Here is a 12,327-nt window from a genome sequence, read left to right on the forward strand (position 1 = left end):
GAGGCCGGAGGCCTGAGAAAGGAGGAAACCAACATTCGATGGTCAAGGAGAGGAAGACAAGAGACGAGACAGAGATGGGGAGAGGTAGAGTGTGGGTCCCTGAAGTCAACATGAGAGACTGTCTCAAGAAAATAACGGCCTGGGGATGTAAAATGGTGCAGCCAGTGTGGCAAGTGGTACAGAGTCACTGGACAACCTGGCCACCCCACTGCTAGGTCTACACCCAAAGAAATTGAAACCAGGGCCACAAACAGATAATGTTCATAGCAGCATTGTTCACAATGGCCAAAAGGTCGAAACAAGCCAAGTGTCCTTCAACACATGAATGGACAGACACAAGGTGGTCTAGACACGCAATGGAACATGACTCAGCCGGAAAAAAGGAATGGAGTTCTGATACATGCTACAGCGTAGATGAAACTTGAAAAAAGCCCATAAGGACAAATACTGTATCACTTCACATATATGAAATACTGAGAAATAATGAATTTGTAGAGACACAAAGTAGATGAGATGTTACAGGAGATGGGCAGAGCAGAGAAGGGTGGGTTGTTGCTCGGTGTATATAGACTGTATGGAAATTTATAAATAAAATTGTAAAAAAGGGGCAGGGGCTGACTGTCTCAACTGCTGTTGAAGTTAAGTCAGATAAGCAGCAAAGGGATTGGAAGACGTATTAGGGAGGCATGGAGGGGACTGAAGGCAGAGTGAGAGGGGTTAGGCAGTGATGGGGGAGAGGAGGCAGTGGGCGCATTTGAGAAAAGAACCTGTCTTGGAAGGTTAGAGAGAGAAATAAGAACTTACCGTGAAATGATTAAGTCCTCGTTTTTGTTTCCGTGGATTTGTTAGAGCAGATTCCAAGACCTTCACTGTAACCTGGCAACCTGCAGTTTATCCTCATTCACATTACCTGAAGGTAACCCTACCCTTATCACTGAAAGTGAGCCAGGCTCCTCATCAATTCAAGTTGGCATCCCCAAAAGGTCCAAAGTAGCAGGCCAGGCAGTTTGGGGACTGGCCTCTGGCAGACATTTCAGTGAGGGCGACAATCAGTCCAGGCAGCAACTGGCGAGGGCAAGAGCCCAAGCACAAAGTGATCGGGTCCCTAAATGCTCGCTGAACAAATGCCACCAACTCCGTCCACACCTAGCCTCTATGTGTGACCACCAGCTTGGTTTCATCCTATGTCCTCCCATGGAACTGCAGGCAGCGGCATAGATTGACAGGTGAGCGACACGAGGGGCAGCCAAATTCTTCAGGCGGCCTTAGGCCCGAGGAGAAGGGTCTTTTCTCCATTGAATTTCTATTCCCTTGCTCCGGTTTTGCTGTGTCTCAGTTTGCCCCTCAGAAAAACCAGGATACAAACATACCTTATTCAATTCTGAGCATGGAGGTCAACGTTGATTGAGGTTCCATGTTGATGTGCTTCATGTACAAAGGTGAATAATCCCTTCTTGGATTAAGGAACTTGCTTTCTAGTTGAGGAAAGAGAGGAGCGATCACCAATCTGAGCCTTACGGGCTAGGATATGGGTAATGCTACAATATGAGCTGCCTGAAAGCTAGCCCAGCGAGTTGCAGGATGCCAAGATCTCCTAAGCCAGTGGGAGCACCCAGGACGAGCGTCCCTGTATGGTGGTAGAAACAAAGCACTACTATGATTCTCCAAAGAAACATACTCCACAAACTTGAATTCCTATGGTTATTAATATTATTAATAAACTACCTCCGGCAAGATTAATATCCAAGAGCTTCGCGCTAGGAGGGCTTTGCAGCAGCCCCACGGTTGGCATCTAAAATTTGCGTGGTGGATCTATTTTAATTAGTTCACCCTTCATTCTTTGCACTCTCAAAATCGTCCTGGGCAGCTTTTTGTTTCTTTTAGCTGTCAAAATAGCTCCTCAAGCCTCCTGGCAACCATTCATCTAATGCTATGCTCGTTTTGTGCTTGCTGAGTGGACTCAAGTTTGGCCTCACCCATTCTCTTTACTGCAGAAACCTGAGTTATTAATTCATGTGGAAAAATGGGTTTTGGTCAGATTGCACTAGCCGAAAGAAAAAAAATAAACATCATTCAAAACTGGACCGATCTTGCTTAAAACTTCTTCCAGAATAGAAATCCCAGAGGCTTGAAATAGGTTCCAGATGATTTCTTGGCCATGGAGACAGTTTTGACCATTGGAAGTGATATAAGTTGACACCATTTGGGTTTTCACCCTGAAGACGCTGTTTGGAATTTGTTGTATTTAAGTGTGGATTAAAGAAACAAATTAACCCAGGGGACCTGAATCTCTGGACTGACCATGTGATAGCCAGGCCCTGAGCCTCAACAGACTTGCAACTCCTACACTCTGGTTTATTGGACTTACCCCACTCAGCTAACATGGAGGTGAAGAAGATCAACCACCACACCAGGGAGCCAAGAGTGCCTACAACTGAAAGCAGGAGAATTGCATCCAGCATCCATGTGGAATCTAAGCCCCCTCTTGATATAGATGTGGAGTGGACACAACCAATCCAAGGTCCACAAGATGGAGTAATAGAGTATGGATTAGAGTGGACTTACTGATATTCTATTCATGAACTATTGTGATTAGTAGTAATCGAAGAAAATGTGGCATTGGTGTGGAGAAAGTGGCCATGGTGGCTGCTGGCGGTAGGGAGTGGGAGGAAAAGATGTGATGTGGGGGCATTTTCAGGACTTGGAGTTGTCCTGGGTGGTGCTGCAGGGACAGTTACTGGACATTGTATGTCCTCCCATGGCCCACTCGGTGGACTGTGGGAGAGTGTGGGCTATGATGTGGACCATTGACCATGAGGTCAATGAGCAGTGGTGCTCAGAGATGTATTCACCAAATGCAATGAATGTCTCATGATGATGGAGGAGGTTGTGGTTATTGGGGGGAGGAGTGTGGTGAGGGGGGTGGGGGGTATACGGGGACCTCGTCTTTTTTTAATGTAACATTAAAAAAACAGAAACAAAAAAAATTTTTTTTAAATAAAAAAAATAAATATAAAGGCTGCCTTAGTGATATTTGTTATTGACCCTTAACACCTCTTTCAGGCACATATTCCTTCCTTCATTTATTCATTCATTCAACAAACATCCACTCCATGCACTGAATACAGCCCTGGGATCTATTGGTCAATTGGGTTCCTCCAAAATTATTTTTCCTTTTCTTTCTAGGTGGGCAGTGATGATACCAAATATGAGACTGAAAAGAAGTTTGCAAACTACAGATCCTAAAACCCGGTGAGGAGGCCCCTGCAGTCCCCATCCTCGGACAGGTATGAAACGAGTTCAAGAGCCAGTGTCCAAAAACACGGCCTCGGGGTACAAGAGCCAGAGGGCAGGGGCTTTGGGGGAAGGGGCCGGCTTGGTGCCTGTCTTATCTACCCTCAGGTAAGCCAAATCGGAATGGGAGAAACAATCTGAAAAAGCTCGTGGAAGAGGGCTCCTTTTTTGCTGAGGCAGGAGTGTGGTTATTTTCTGAAAGTCCTGAATAATCATGAACATTCCCCAGTACTGTTTGAAATCACCAAGCGGATCCAAGGTTGATTAGGGTTCTTCAGGCACGAGCAACAGAGACGGACACTGGACAAATTAAATCAGAATGGATAATTATGAAAAGGAAACTGCAACTCCTGGAGACTCAATGGGACAGCTCCCGGAGCATAGCAAGATTCCTGCACTAGAAAGAATTCCCCAAGCACATCTGTCCGTTCTCGTACCACACCAGCCAGAAGGCAAAGTTCTGCGATCTGGCTGGGTCTCACGTCCGCCCTTGTCCAGAACCCCTGAGCTGCCACCTGGAGTCTCGGCCCCACCAAGACCAAACACCCTGAGGGGAGAGGAAATTCCCCAAAAGGTATCAAACAGTTTTACTCCAAGGAAGGGCATGGGAGCTGAGTGCTCAAAAAAATACTTAGACGTTGGCTGTTAGTAAGGGGTCTTTAATTGTCTGGGGGTGATTAACAGACTCTGAGAGTCTATGTGTACGTCTCCAACTGTCCTATTTTCATTTTAATGTGGACCTGGAGAAGCCCCCAGGACTTCTGAGTTCAGTCTTTGCCAAGATCACAATCACAGGGGTCAGGACAGTGCAGGCAAGCCTGGGGCCTCAGCAGGATCCCTGACCAGCACAGGCCACCCTTCCAGAGGGCGCGGGCCCCCCACCCACCAACGTCTCCATTAGCTGCGCCCGCTCCGGGGTCCAGGGCTGCTGTTCTGTCTGCTTCCTGGGCGGGCTGTCGGAGGGCTCCCAGTGGTAAGGGGGTCCCCCGGGAAGCAGGCTCCCGAGACAGGATGCAGAAGAGAATGCTGTGAAGGGGCCATAGCAGAATTGGGGGGACGGGAGGCACACCCGGGAGCAGGCGCCACCCCCACCGCTGCCTCGCGGCTGAGGGGAGCAGAGCGGCTGGAGCCTGGGAGGGGGCCCCTCGTCTCAGAGGACAGCCGAGTGGCCAGGACCCCGCACCCCAGAGAGGAAGGAGGGGACGGGGCAGAGGTGCCGGGCCACTCGTGCCGTCCCTCCAAACGCCTGCCCACACCTTCCCCGGGCCGAACCCAGCGGAAGCCGGAAAGCTGGGGGTTCCAGGTGACCCAGGCTACCGAGGACCTGCCCTCCTGGGGTGGACCTGGGAGGAAGGGCAGTCGAATAACCACCCCGTGGCCCTAAGCTCCTTGTGGTCTCACGAGGACACGGGCTACAGAGGAGTCCATTTTATTTTCAATTGCGCTCGGTACCCTACAGAAACTGAACGGGCTCTGTGAGAGGGGCGCGGGAGAAGGCACGCATGACACGTGGTGGCAGGGAGGCCGCGCCCACAAAGGCAAGCACGGTCACCCACCCGGGCCCCCGTGTCGTTCCCGCGTGGAGCTTCCGAGCTGCATCCCCTCTTCATACCCCCTACTCATTTATTTTGCAGAGAGAAAAAAAAAAAGCAGCAAGTTCCCACGGTGCAGCCCCCTCCCTCCGGCCCACAGCAAGCTCTCCCTCGAAAGGCGGCCCCTGCCACCGGCCAGACGCCCCCCCCTGCCGCGCTCGCCGGGCTTCCCGGAGCGGAGGGACGATGCAGGGCAACAAGAAGTGCGGGGACGGCGGGTTCAGCGACACGTCCAGCATCGGGAGCATGCTGGACGACGCGGACAGGGAGGTGAGCAGCCTCACGGACAGGGCCTTCCGCAGCCTGTGCGTCTCGGAGGACGCGTTCTTCCACGAGCCTGAGCTGGCCGGGTCCCCCGACATCACCCACCGGGTGTCCGGGAGCCTGCCCCAGGCAGCGGCGAGCCACGCCCACCGGAAGAGCGGCCTCTGGGGCCAGCTGTCGTCGCAGGGTACGGAGCACGCCGGCTGGGCGGCCACATTCCAGCAGTTTCCCAAGTACGTCCAGGGAGAGGGGAAGTACCCCAAGGGCAGCCCCCCGCCCACACCCGCCCAGAGGAAGCTGGAGGCGCGCGCGCCTGGCCCGAGGAGCGGCCCCAAGCCCGCGTCCAAAGTGTCCTCGCTGATCAGGTCCTTTGACCGGCCCGAGGGCCAGAGCTGCGACAGCGGGCCGCCCCCCGGCAAGCCCCCCGCTCTGAAGATCGCCCCCAAGTTCGCGCCTCTTCCAGAAAGCGGGGTCAACTTCTGCTTCGACTCGGCCTTCTTAACTGTCAGGAGGGTGCCGGCCGAGGTCTCCAATCCCCACGCGGCGGGCAGGACGCGCGGGGAGCGGGGGTCCCCCATGAGCCCCGACGCGGTGCGCCGCCTCTCCGGCGGCTTCACCCAGGCGCCCGAGAGGCCGCCCGGCTCCTTCGAGGCCGCCTTCCATGCCCCGGCCCCCAGGCCGGCCCCGGGCGAGCTGGGCAGAGCCCCAGAGCGGGTCCACAAAGGGACCTTCCTCCACAGCGAGAACAGCGCCTTCGAGTCGTGGACAGCGCACCAGCCGCGGCGGCCGGGAAGAAAGGACGCCGGGGAGCCGGGTGCGGGCGGCAGGGCTCCGGGGACCTACGAGGACAAGCCATCGGTCGCAGAAGCCCGCCCCGCCGAGGGTGAGGCCTCCCCGGGCCGGGCGGGGGCCGGCTGCAGCCAGGGGGAGGGCAGGCCGGCCACGGGGGCGCTGTCCACCCCCGGGCCCTGGGAGCCGAGGGACCCGGGCGCTTTGCGCTCCCAGCCGGACCCTCAGGCAAAGCCGACCCAGGCGCCGTGGAGGAAGGCGAGGGCCGGCAAAGGACGGAGGGACCCTGTCCCCGAGGCCTTGGAAGAAAAGGCGCAGGCTCAGAGGGGGGGCCTGCCTTCGTCTCGGCAGGGCCAGTGCCCGGAGGACGCCGCCCCAGCCCTGTCGGCGGGCCCCGAAGAGCAGCCTGAAGCCCCTTTTGACATCAGCAAGCTCCTGACGCCCGTCATCCGCTGCAAGGCCGGGCCCGACCTGGTGGACGGCCCACCAGCCCCCGCCACCCCCGCCGCCCCCGGGCCAGCCAAACGGCCTCCGGGAGGAGCCCGGCGGGGGCTGTGCACCGGACAGCTACAAGGCCAGGGCGCCCAGACTGCTCTTCAACCTCAAGGACGTGCGCAGGTGCGTGAAGAGCACGTACAGCCCCTCGGCCCTCTCCAAAGGCCTCGACGGGAACGCCAGAGGCAAGGTGGACGGCAGGCAGGAGCCGGCCAGCAACGGGGCCCCCCTTCCCAACGGGCTCGAGGAGAGCCCTCCCAGCGAGCCCTCTGACGAGGGGGCGGCTGGCGCCCCTGCCGGGGCCCATGCGGGCATCCAGGAGCACCCCGAAGCCGGCGCCAGCTCGGCCTCCGTGGGCCACCCAGCCGCTCCTAGCTCTCCTCCCGCCGTGGCCACCGCCCCCTTCTGCGCCAACGGGGAGGCCACGGAGACCAACGGCGATGCGAGGGACGATGCCGATGGAGACGCGGGGGTCGGCCCCGCCAGCCCCGGCTGCTGTCCCGACTCCAGCGGCCACTGTCTCCGGAAGCGTCTCTCCCTGCGCCTCTGCAGCAGGGACCCCCAGGCCGGAAAGGCCACGGAGCCTCCGCAGGCCCCGCGGCTGGAGAACGGCTTCTCCAGGTCCGTCTCTCAGGAGACGGACCCCGAGCGGGAGGCAGGGCTCCGGGACCCCAGGGTCTCCCCCGGGCCCCTCTCCCCCGAGGAGGAAGACGTGTTTTACAGCGACAGCCAGTCCGATTTCACGCCGGGCCTCAAAGCAAAGGCCAAGTTCAGCACCAGCTCTTCGGACCAATCCTTTGCTTCGTTCGATGATCAGCAGAAGACGTGGCCCGCCGAAGGCCAGAGGGGCGAGAAGGAGAAGGCGGCGGGGATTGACGGGCCGCCGACCTGCGCCCTAAGTGATGGGCGCGCCTGCGCGGAAGAGCAGGGGGAGCCGCCGCAGGGAGCAGGGGCGGGTCCGCCCGGGGGTGTCCCGAGGGCGGCATCCCCAGAGGAAGCTCGTTTCCGAGGCAGCTGGACTGGAGGAAACAAGGACCCAGGCCTTTCACAGGTTCAAGACCTTCCCACCTCACCGTCTTCCACGTCCAACAAGCGCCTTTTGTTTGCAATTAAAGACAACACCCTCAGGGCCACCCCCGTGATCAAACCCATCCTGCTGCCCCTCCTGAGGACCCTGTCCTCCGAGGACGCGCCTGGCGGAGGCCACAAAGAAGAGGGATCGCCCAGGTCGGGCGAGAACAGCCGCTTCTGTCCCCTGGAGGGCCCCGAAAAGCCCTGCGCGCCGTCCCCGGGTCCCCTGCCGCCTGCTGGCGTGCAGGGTGCACCAGCGAGGCCTGCGGGCCGCGGGGGCGCAGGAGGCACCGCCCGGCTGGAGGTCTCCCAGCCAGCCGCCAAGGGGGCTCCGCCGCCTCCCCCACCGGCAGGCGATGCCTTGGAGGACGGCCAGGGAAGGTGCCCGCGCCATGGGGAGCAGGGCGCTCCCGGGCCCATGCCCGCGATCGCGTTGCCCCAGGACGACCCGCCCGCCGTACTTCAGCCGGGGCGGGGCTGGGAAGAGCAGATGCCGGGTTTCGGGGGTCCCTTTTTGTCCACACCCAGGATGGGGCCACAGGGGAGAAGACCGTTTCCCGGTGACTCGGCGACTTCCCTGGACCCCAGCTCCCTGGAGGACAGCGGCGCCTGCTCCCCCGCCACGGGCGGCAACGTCTGGGACGAGGTCCCCCGGGTGCCTGGCGACGCGGGCTGGCTGCCGCCCCAAGAGCTGCCCCGCGCCAGCCCTTGGACCGGGCCTGCCCAGGCCACCAGGAGGGAGGCGCTCACGCACGCCCCGGTGTGGGCGGCAGGAGACCCTCAGCTCGAGGCGTCGGCGGAGGACCTGCGGGCGCTGTCGCCGGGAGGCGCGTGGCCAGAGGCAGTGACCAGCTCGGAGGGCTTCCCTGAGAGAGCCGAGGCCCCCGCCCAGGTGGAGAGGGCAGCCGGCAAGCCCCCCGCTGTCCCGCCCAAAACCGAAAAGGCCCTGCGGCGGGCCAAGAAGCTGGCGAGCAAGAGGAGGAAGACGGCACAGAGGCAGGGGGCTGCCGGCGAGCCCCCGGGGGACGTGCCGCCCCCCCGGGAGCCCAGGCCTCGCTGCCCCGCGGTCCGCTCCCTGCCCCCTCCCGCGCACCGCCACTCCGTGTCCGGCTTCTTGGAGCACGTCAGGAGGGGGCCTGGGGGTCCCCCGTCAGCCACACCCCCGCCCCCTTACCCTGCCACTCAGAAGGTCCTCCAAGACCCCCAGTCTGGCGAGTACTTCCTCTTCGATCTGCCGCTCCAGGTGAAAATCAAGACCTTCTACGACCCAGACACGGGCAGATACGTGAGGGTCTCCCTCCCGGCCGCGGAGGGGGACGCCCCGGAGCCGCCCGCCCAGGACGCCCTGGCTGCCCCCTACGTGCTATACCCTGGCTTCCAGCCCCTGCCTGTGACCTCTCTGATGCCCCTCAGGTGCTCCTCTCAGCTCTCAGCCCCCACCTACCTAAGGCAGGGCCCTCACACCCCCCTGGCGGCCGGCGAGCTCTGGGACAGCGACACCGCGCAGCGGGCCCCACGGCCCTACCGCGACGCCGCTGGGAACTCTGCAGGCCCGCTACCCAACAGGCCTCCCGGGAGCCCAGAGGAGGAGGGGGGAGAAGCTCCGAGCCTGGAAATCATCTCCACCGACGACCTAGAGGACTTCGCCACTGAAGGCATTTCTTGAAAATTAAAGCAGACCAACCGCCCCCTCGTACACCCAGAGGAGCTTACTTCCCCCGCCTCACATACACACATGCAAGCCCAGCCGCACACGTGTGCACACGTGTGCATGCATTCACAGACATGTGCGCACATGCACAGACACATGCACATGTGTGCACATGTACAAGCAGCCACACGCATGCGTGCACACTCACATGTACCTGTGCACATATGTGCATGCGGACACAGGTGCACCTGCGTCCACATGCATGCTCATACATGTGTATGCACATGTGCAGTGCATGCATGTAATGCAAGTATGCATGCACATGCGTATGCACACACAAACACACATCCATGTATAGACATCACCACATAGCCATTTGAGAACCTTATAGGGGTTTTTGAGAAAACACCCACCCAAAGGGCTCCCTTGGGCCCCACCCCCTACTCGAGAACCCCAAGTTCTCATGAGGTCGGAGGGCAGGGTGCTGCTTGCATGAAATGTCCCTCAGTGCCCCTCCCTGCACCACTCCTCTCCCCCCACTGCCTTCATCTCCTTCTCCCCACTGTCCCATCCCACTCTTCTCCTGGACATCTGCCTCTGCCACCAGCTATGGTGTGGCAGAGGATGCCATCAGACCTGTTGCCTAAAGACCCCACCCCGCTCCTCCTCAAGGTCAGGGCCTGGTAGTAAGCAAGACCCTTGCGGCACCCACAAAGGGCCATGCTGGGGGGTCCTGCTCGGCACATGGCTCACGCAGATGCATGGTGACCGCGGAATTGTCACAGACACCCCCCACCCAAACACACAGAGTCGAGGCATGGCACAGCCAAGACCCCCACCCCCACCCTAACTCACAGTCACTGAGCAACACCCAAGAAGCGCCCAGTTTCCAGGTCACCGCTGGCAAAAACCAGCTCAGAGGGAGGCAGGAGGAGGCCTCGTTGGCAAGTTTATTTGACTAGAATGGGTTTTCCGTACGTGATGAAACTGCCTCCTGAGGCTGCGTTCTGATAAAGAAGAGGCCGCTGTGTAAACAGTGAAACAGGTTTGCAGATGTGGTTCTGTCCTAGGACTCTGTCTTCCTTCCGTGAGCCATTTCAGTTTGCCAGGCTGCCGAAAGGCAAGGCCGGAAACACCAGGACGTGGGCGGCTTGCGCTGTGGCGCGCTGCTAACGTGCAGGCGTGTGGTTGTGAGGCCGTGAAAGTGTCCAGAATTGAAGTGTCCCCTGGCCATACTTTCCCCTGAAGACGAGCCGCCGCGGTCCTGGGCTGCTCAGGCACACAGCTGGGCACGTGGCAGCCCCTGCCGCTCTCCCTTCTCTCTCTCATTGCCTCTGCTTCTTGCTTCCAGCTTCTCTTTGTCTCTCTCTCCATATTCATCCCGTTCATAAAGGACTCCAGAAGATAATTAAGACACCTTTATACCTCTCTGAAATAACCTCATCTGAGGGTCCCACCTGTTCACAGCCCCAGGAACGGGCCAGCTTGAGGAACCTGATTTCCTGGGGCCCTAAAAGTCTCAAACTACCACGGGCCGCGAGGGACCAGATGTCTTCCTGGCACAGCTGACCATCGACAGAAGCTTCTGGCATCCATGGCAGCCCCAACCCCAGCAACCCCTCCTCATGCTGCAGCCCCCGTGGGGGACCTCCTGGGGGTCAGGCCCCCCGCTAGTGCAGGGGAGGTAGCAACAAAGGAAGACCCCAGCCCCGATGGCAAGGACGGCCCAGGGGAGCTGAGTCAGGCCCCCTTGGTGACCAGGACTGGGCCCTGCCCTCCAAAGGAAATGCCACTTTATGACCCTGGCCTTTGGGATTTGGAGGGCAGTGGCTGAGTCCAACCCAGGCAGCCGAAGGCAGGAATGGCCCCTGCCCCTGCGACAGCACCGAGGAGTCGCAGGAGGCAGAGCCGAGGGCAAAGGCCCGTTCCCCGACGGCTTCCACCAGGGCCTGTCACAGACGCCCCTGAATCCTTGCTGCTGGGAACCCCCTGCATGACAGGGTCCCCCTCCAAGTTTAGAGCCCCGGCCACTGAGGGGACGCTGCCCGGGGACCCAGTTCATCCCTGCTGTTTCCAAAGAGGCCGTTTTGAGGCTGGGAAGCCGGGGAGGCGCGCAGCTCTTGCATGCACGGGGCTTCTGGCATATTCCGGAGCACGGTATGGATTGGGGACTTTATGTCTATTCCTCCCGATAAGTGCAGCCACACCTGAATCTCCTCGTGCAAATCCCTCCCTGCCGGGTGCCCTCGGTCAGCCCTCCACCCGCGAGTCGGGCCGGCCGATGCCGGGGAAGCGAGGCTGGAGGTCACCCGGGGACCCGAGGCCCCCGAGGGGCTCGCTGGCGCCCATGAAGGAAACAGAGCTGGCCTCCGAATGCCGCCCAATCGCCAAGTGCCCTCCGCCTCCCTCGCTCTTACAAAAGACGAAAATTAACGTGCGTATTTTAAAATTCCTTAGGACTCCAGAGAGGAACTACCTGGCGAAACAAGTGTCCTTCAGTAAAATAACATTACCTTGGAGCGCTTGTGTTTGGGGAAGCGGCTTGAATTCGGCCTTAATTCTGGGTTAGACACAGTAGACAGGGTCGAGCTGGAAGCGTAAACATCCTCAGGGGTCAAGTTCAGCTCCTCATTCCCTTTGCCCCTGTGGAGGCAAAAGAGGACACCGGAGCGGGGCGTTTCACGTCCACTCCCATCCCAGACACCTGTTTCCCCAGAGAGTCAGCCAGAGGTCTCAGTGCCTTGGGCAAAGGGCTCTGTGTTCCCAAGAAGGAGCTCAGACCCCAGAGGACAAAAGTCGGGAGTCAGCACCCAGCGAAGACCAGCTCCCGAGCAAAATCACATTCCCCTTCCTGCCGTTTGTAACTCCTTCCTGCTTCTCTGCCTTTTCTCTTCCTTTCTCCCTCTCTTTTCTCCTCCCTCCCTCTCTCCCGCCCCCCTTATCTCACCTTCCTTCTTTCCTCTCTCCCTCCCTCTCTTTTTTCTTCTCCCTCCCTTCTCTCTTAGCTCCCTCTCTCCACTCTTTCTCTTTCTTCCTCTCTTCCTTTCCCCTTCCTTCCTCCCCATCACCTTCCTCCTTTCCTCTCTCTGTCCCTCTGTTTCTTCCTCCCACAAACATTTTCAGAGTTCCTGCTCTGTGCCAACCCCTACACAGGGTGCTGAAGATACAGTG

The 12,327-nt window shown here is 59.2% G+C and overlaps 1 protein-coding gene across 1 annotated transcript in view; it reads left to right on the top strand.

Annotated features, from left to right (window-relative positions):
- The window catches only part of C6H10orf71 (chromosome 6 C10orf71 homolog), a 24,714-nt gene extending 13,039 nt beyond the window's left edge, over positions 1 to 11,675 (top strand). Inside the window, 3 exon segments of the mRNA XM_004453591.4 lie at positions 3,187 to 3,287; positions 4,929 to 6,446; positions 6,448 to 11,675. Of these exon segments, the coding sequence (XP_004453648.2) occupies positions 5,073 to 6,446; positions 6,448 to 9,171 (4,098 nt within the window). The 5' untranslated portion in view covers positions 3,187 to 3,287; positions 4,929 to 5,072 and the 3' untranslated portion in view covers positions 9,172 to 11,675.
- The last annotated feature ends 652 nt before the right edge of the window (positions 11,676 to 12,327 follow it).

Source organism: Dasypus novemcinctus, chromosome 6 (genome assembly GCF_030445035.2).
Source record: "Dasypus novemcinctus isolate mDasNov1 chromosome 6, mDasNov1.1.hap2, whole genome shotgun sequence".
Lineage (NCBI taxonomy): Eukaryota > Metazoa > Chordata > Mammalia > Cingulata > Dasypodidae > Dasypus > Dasypus novemcinctus.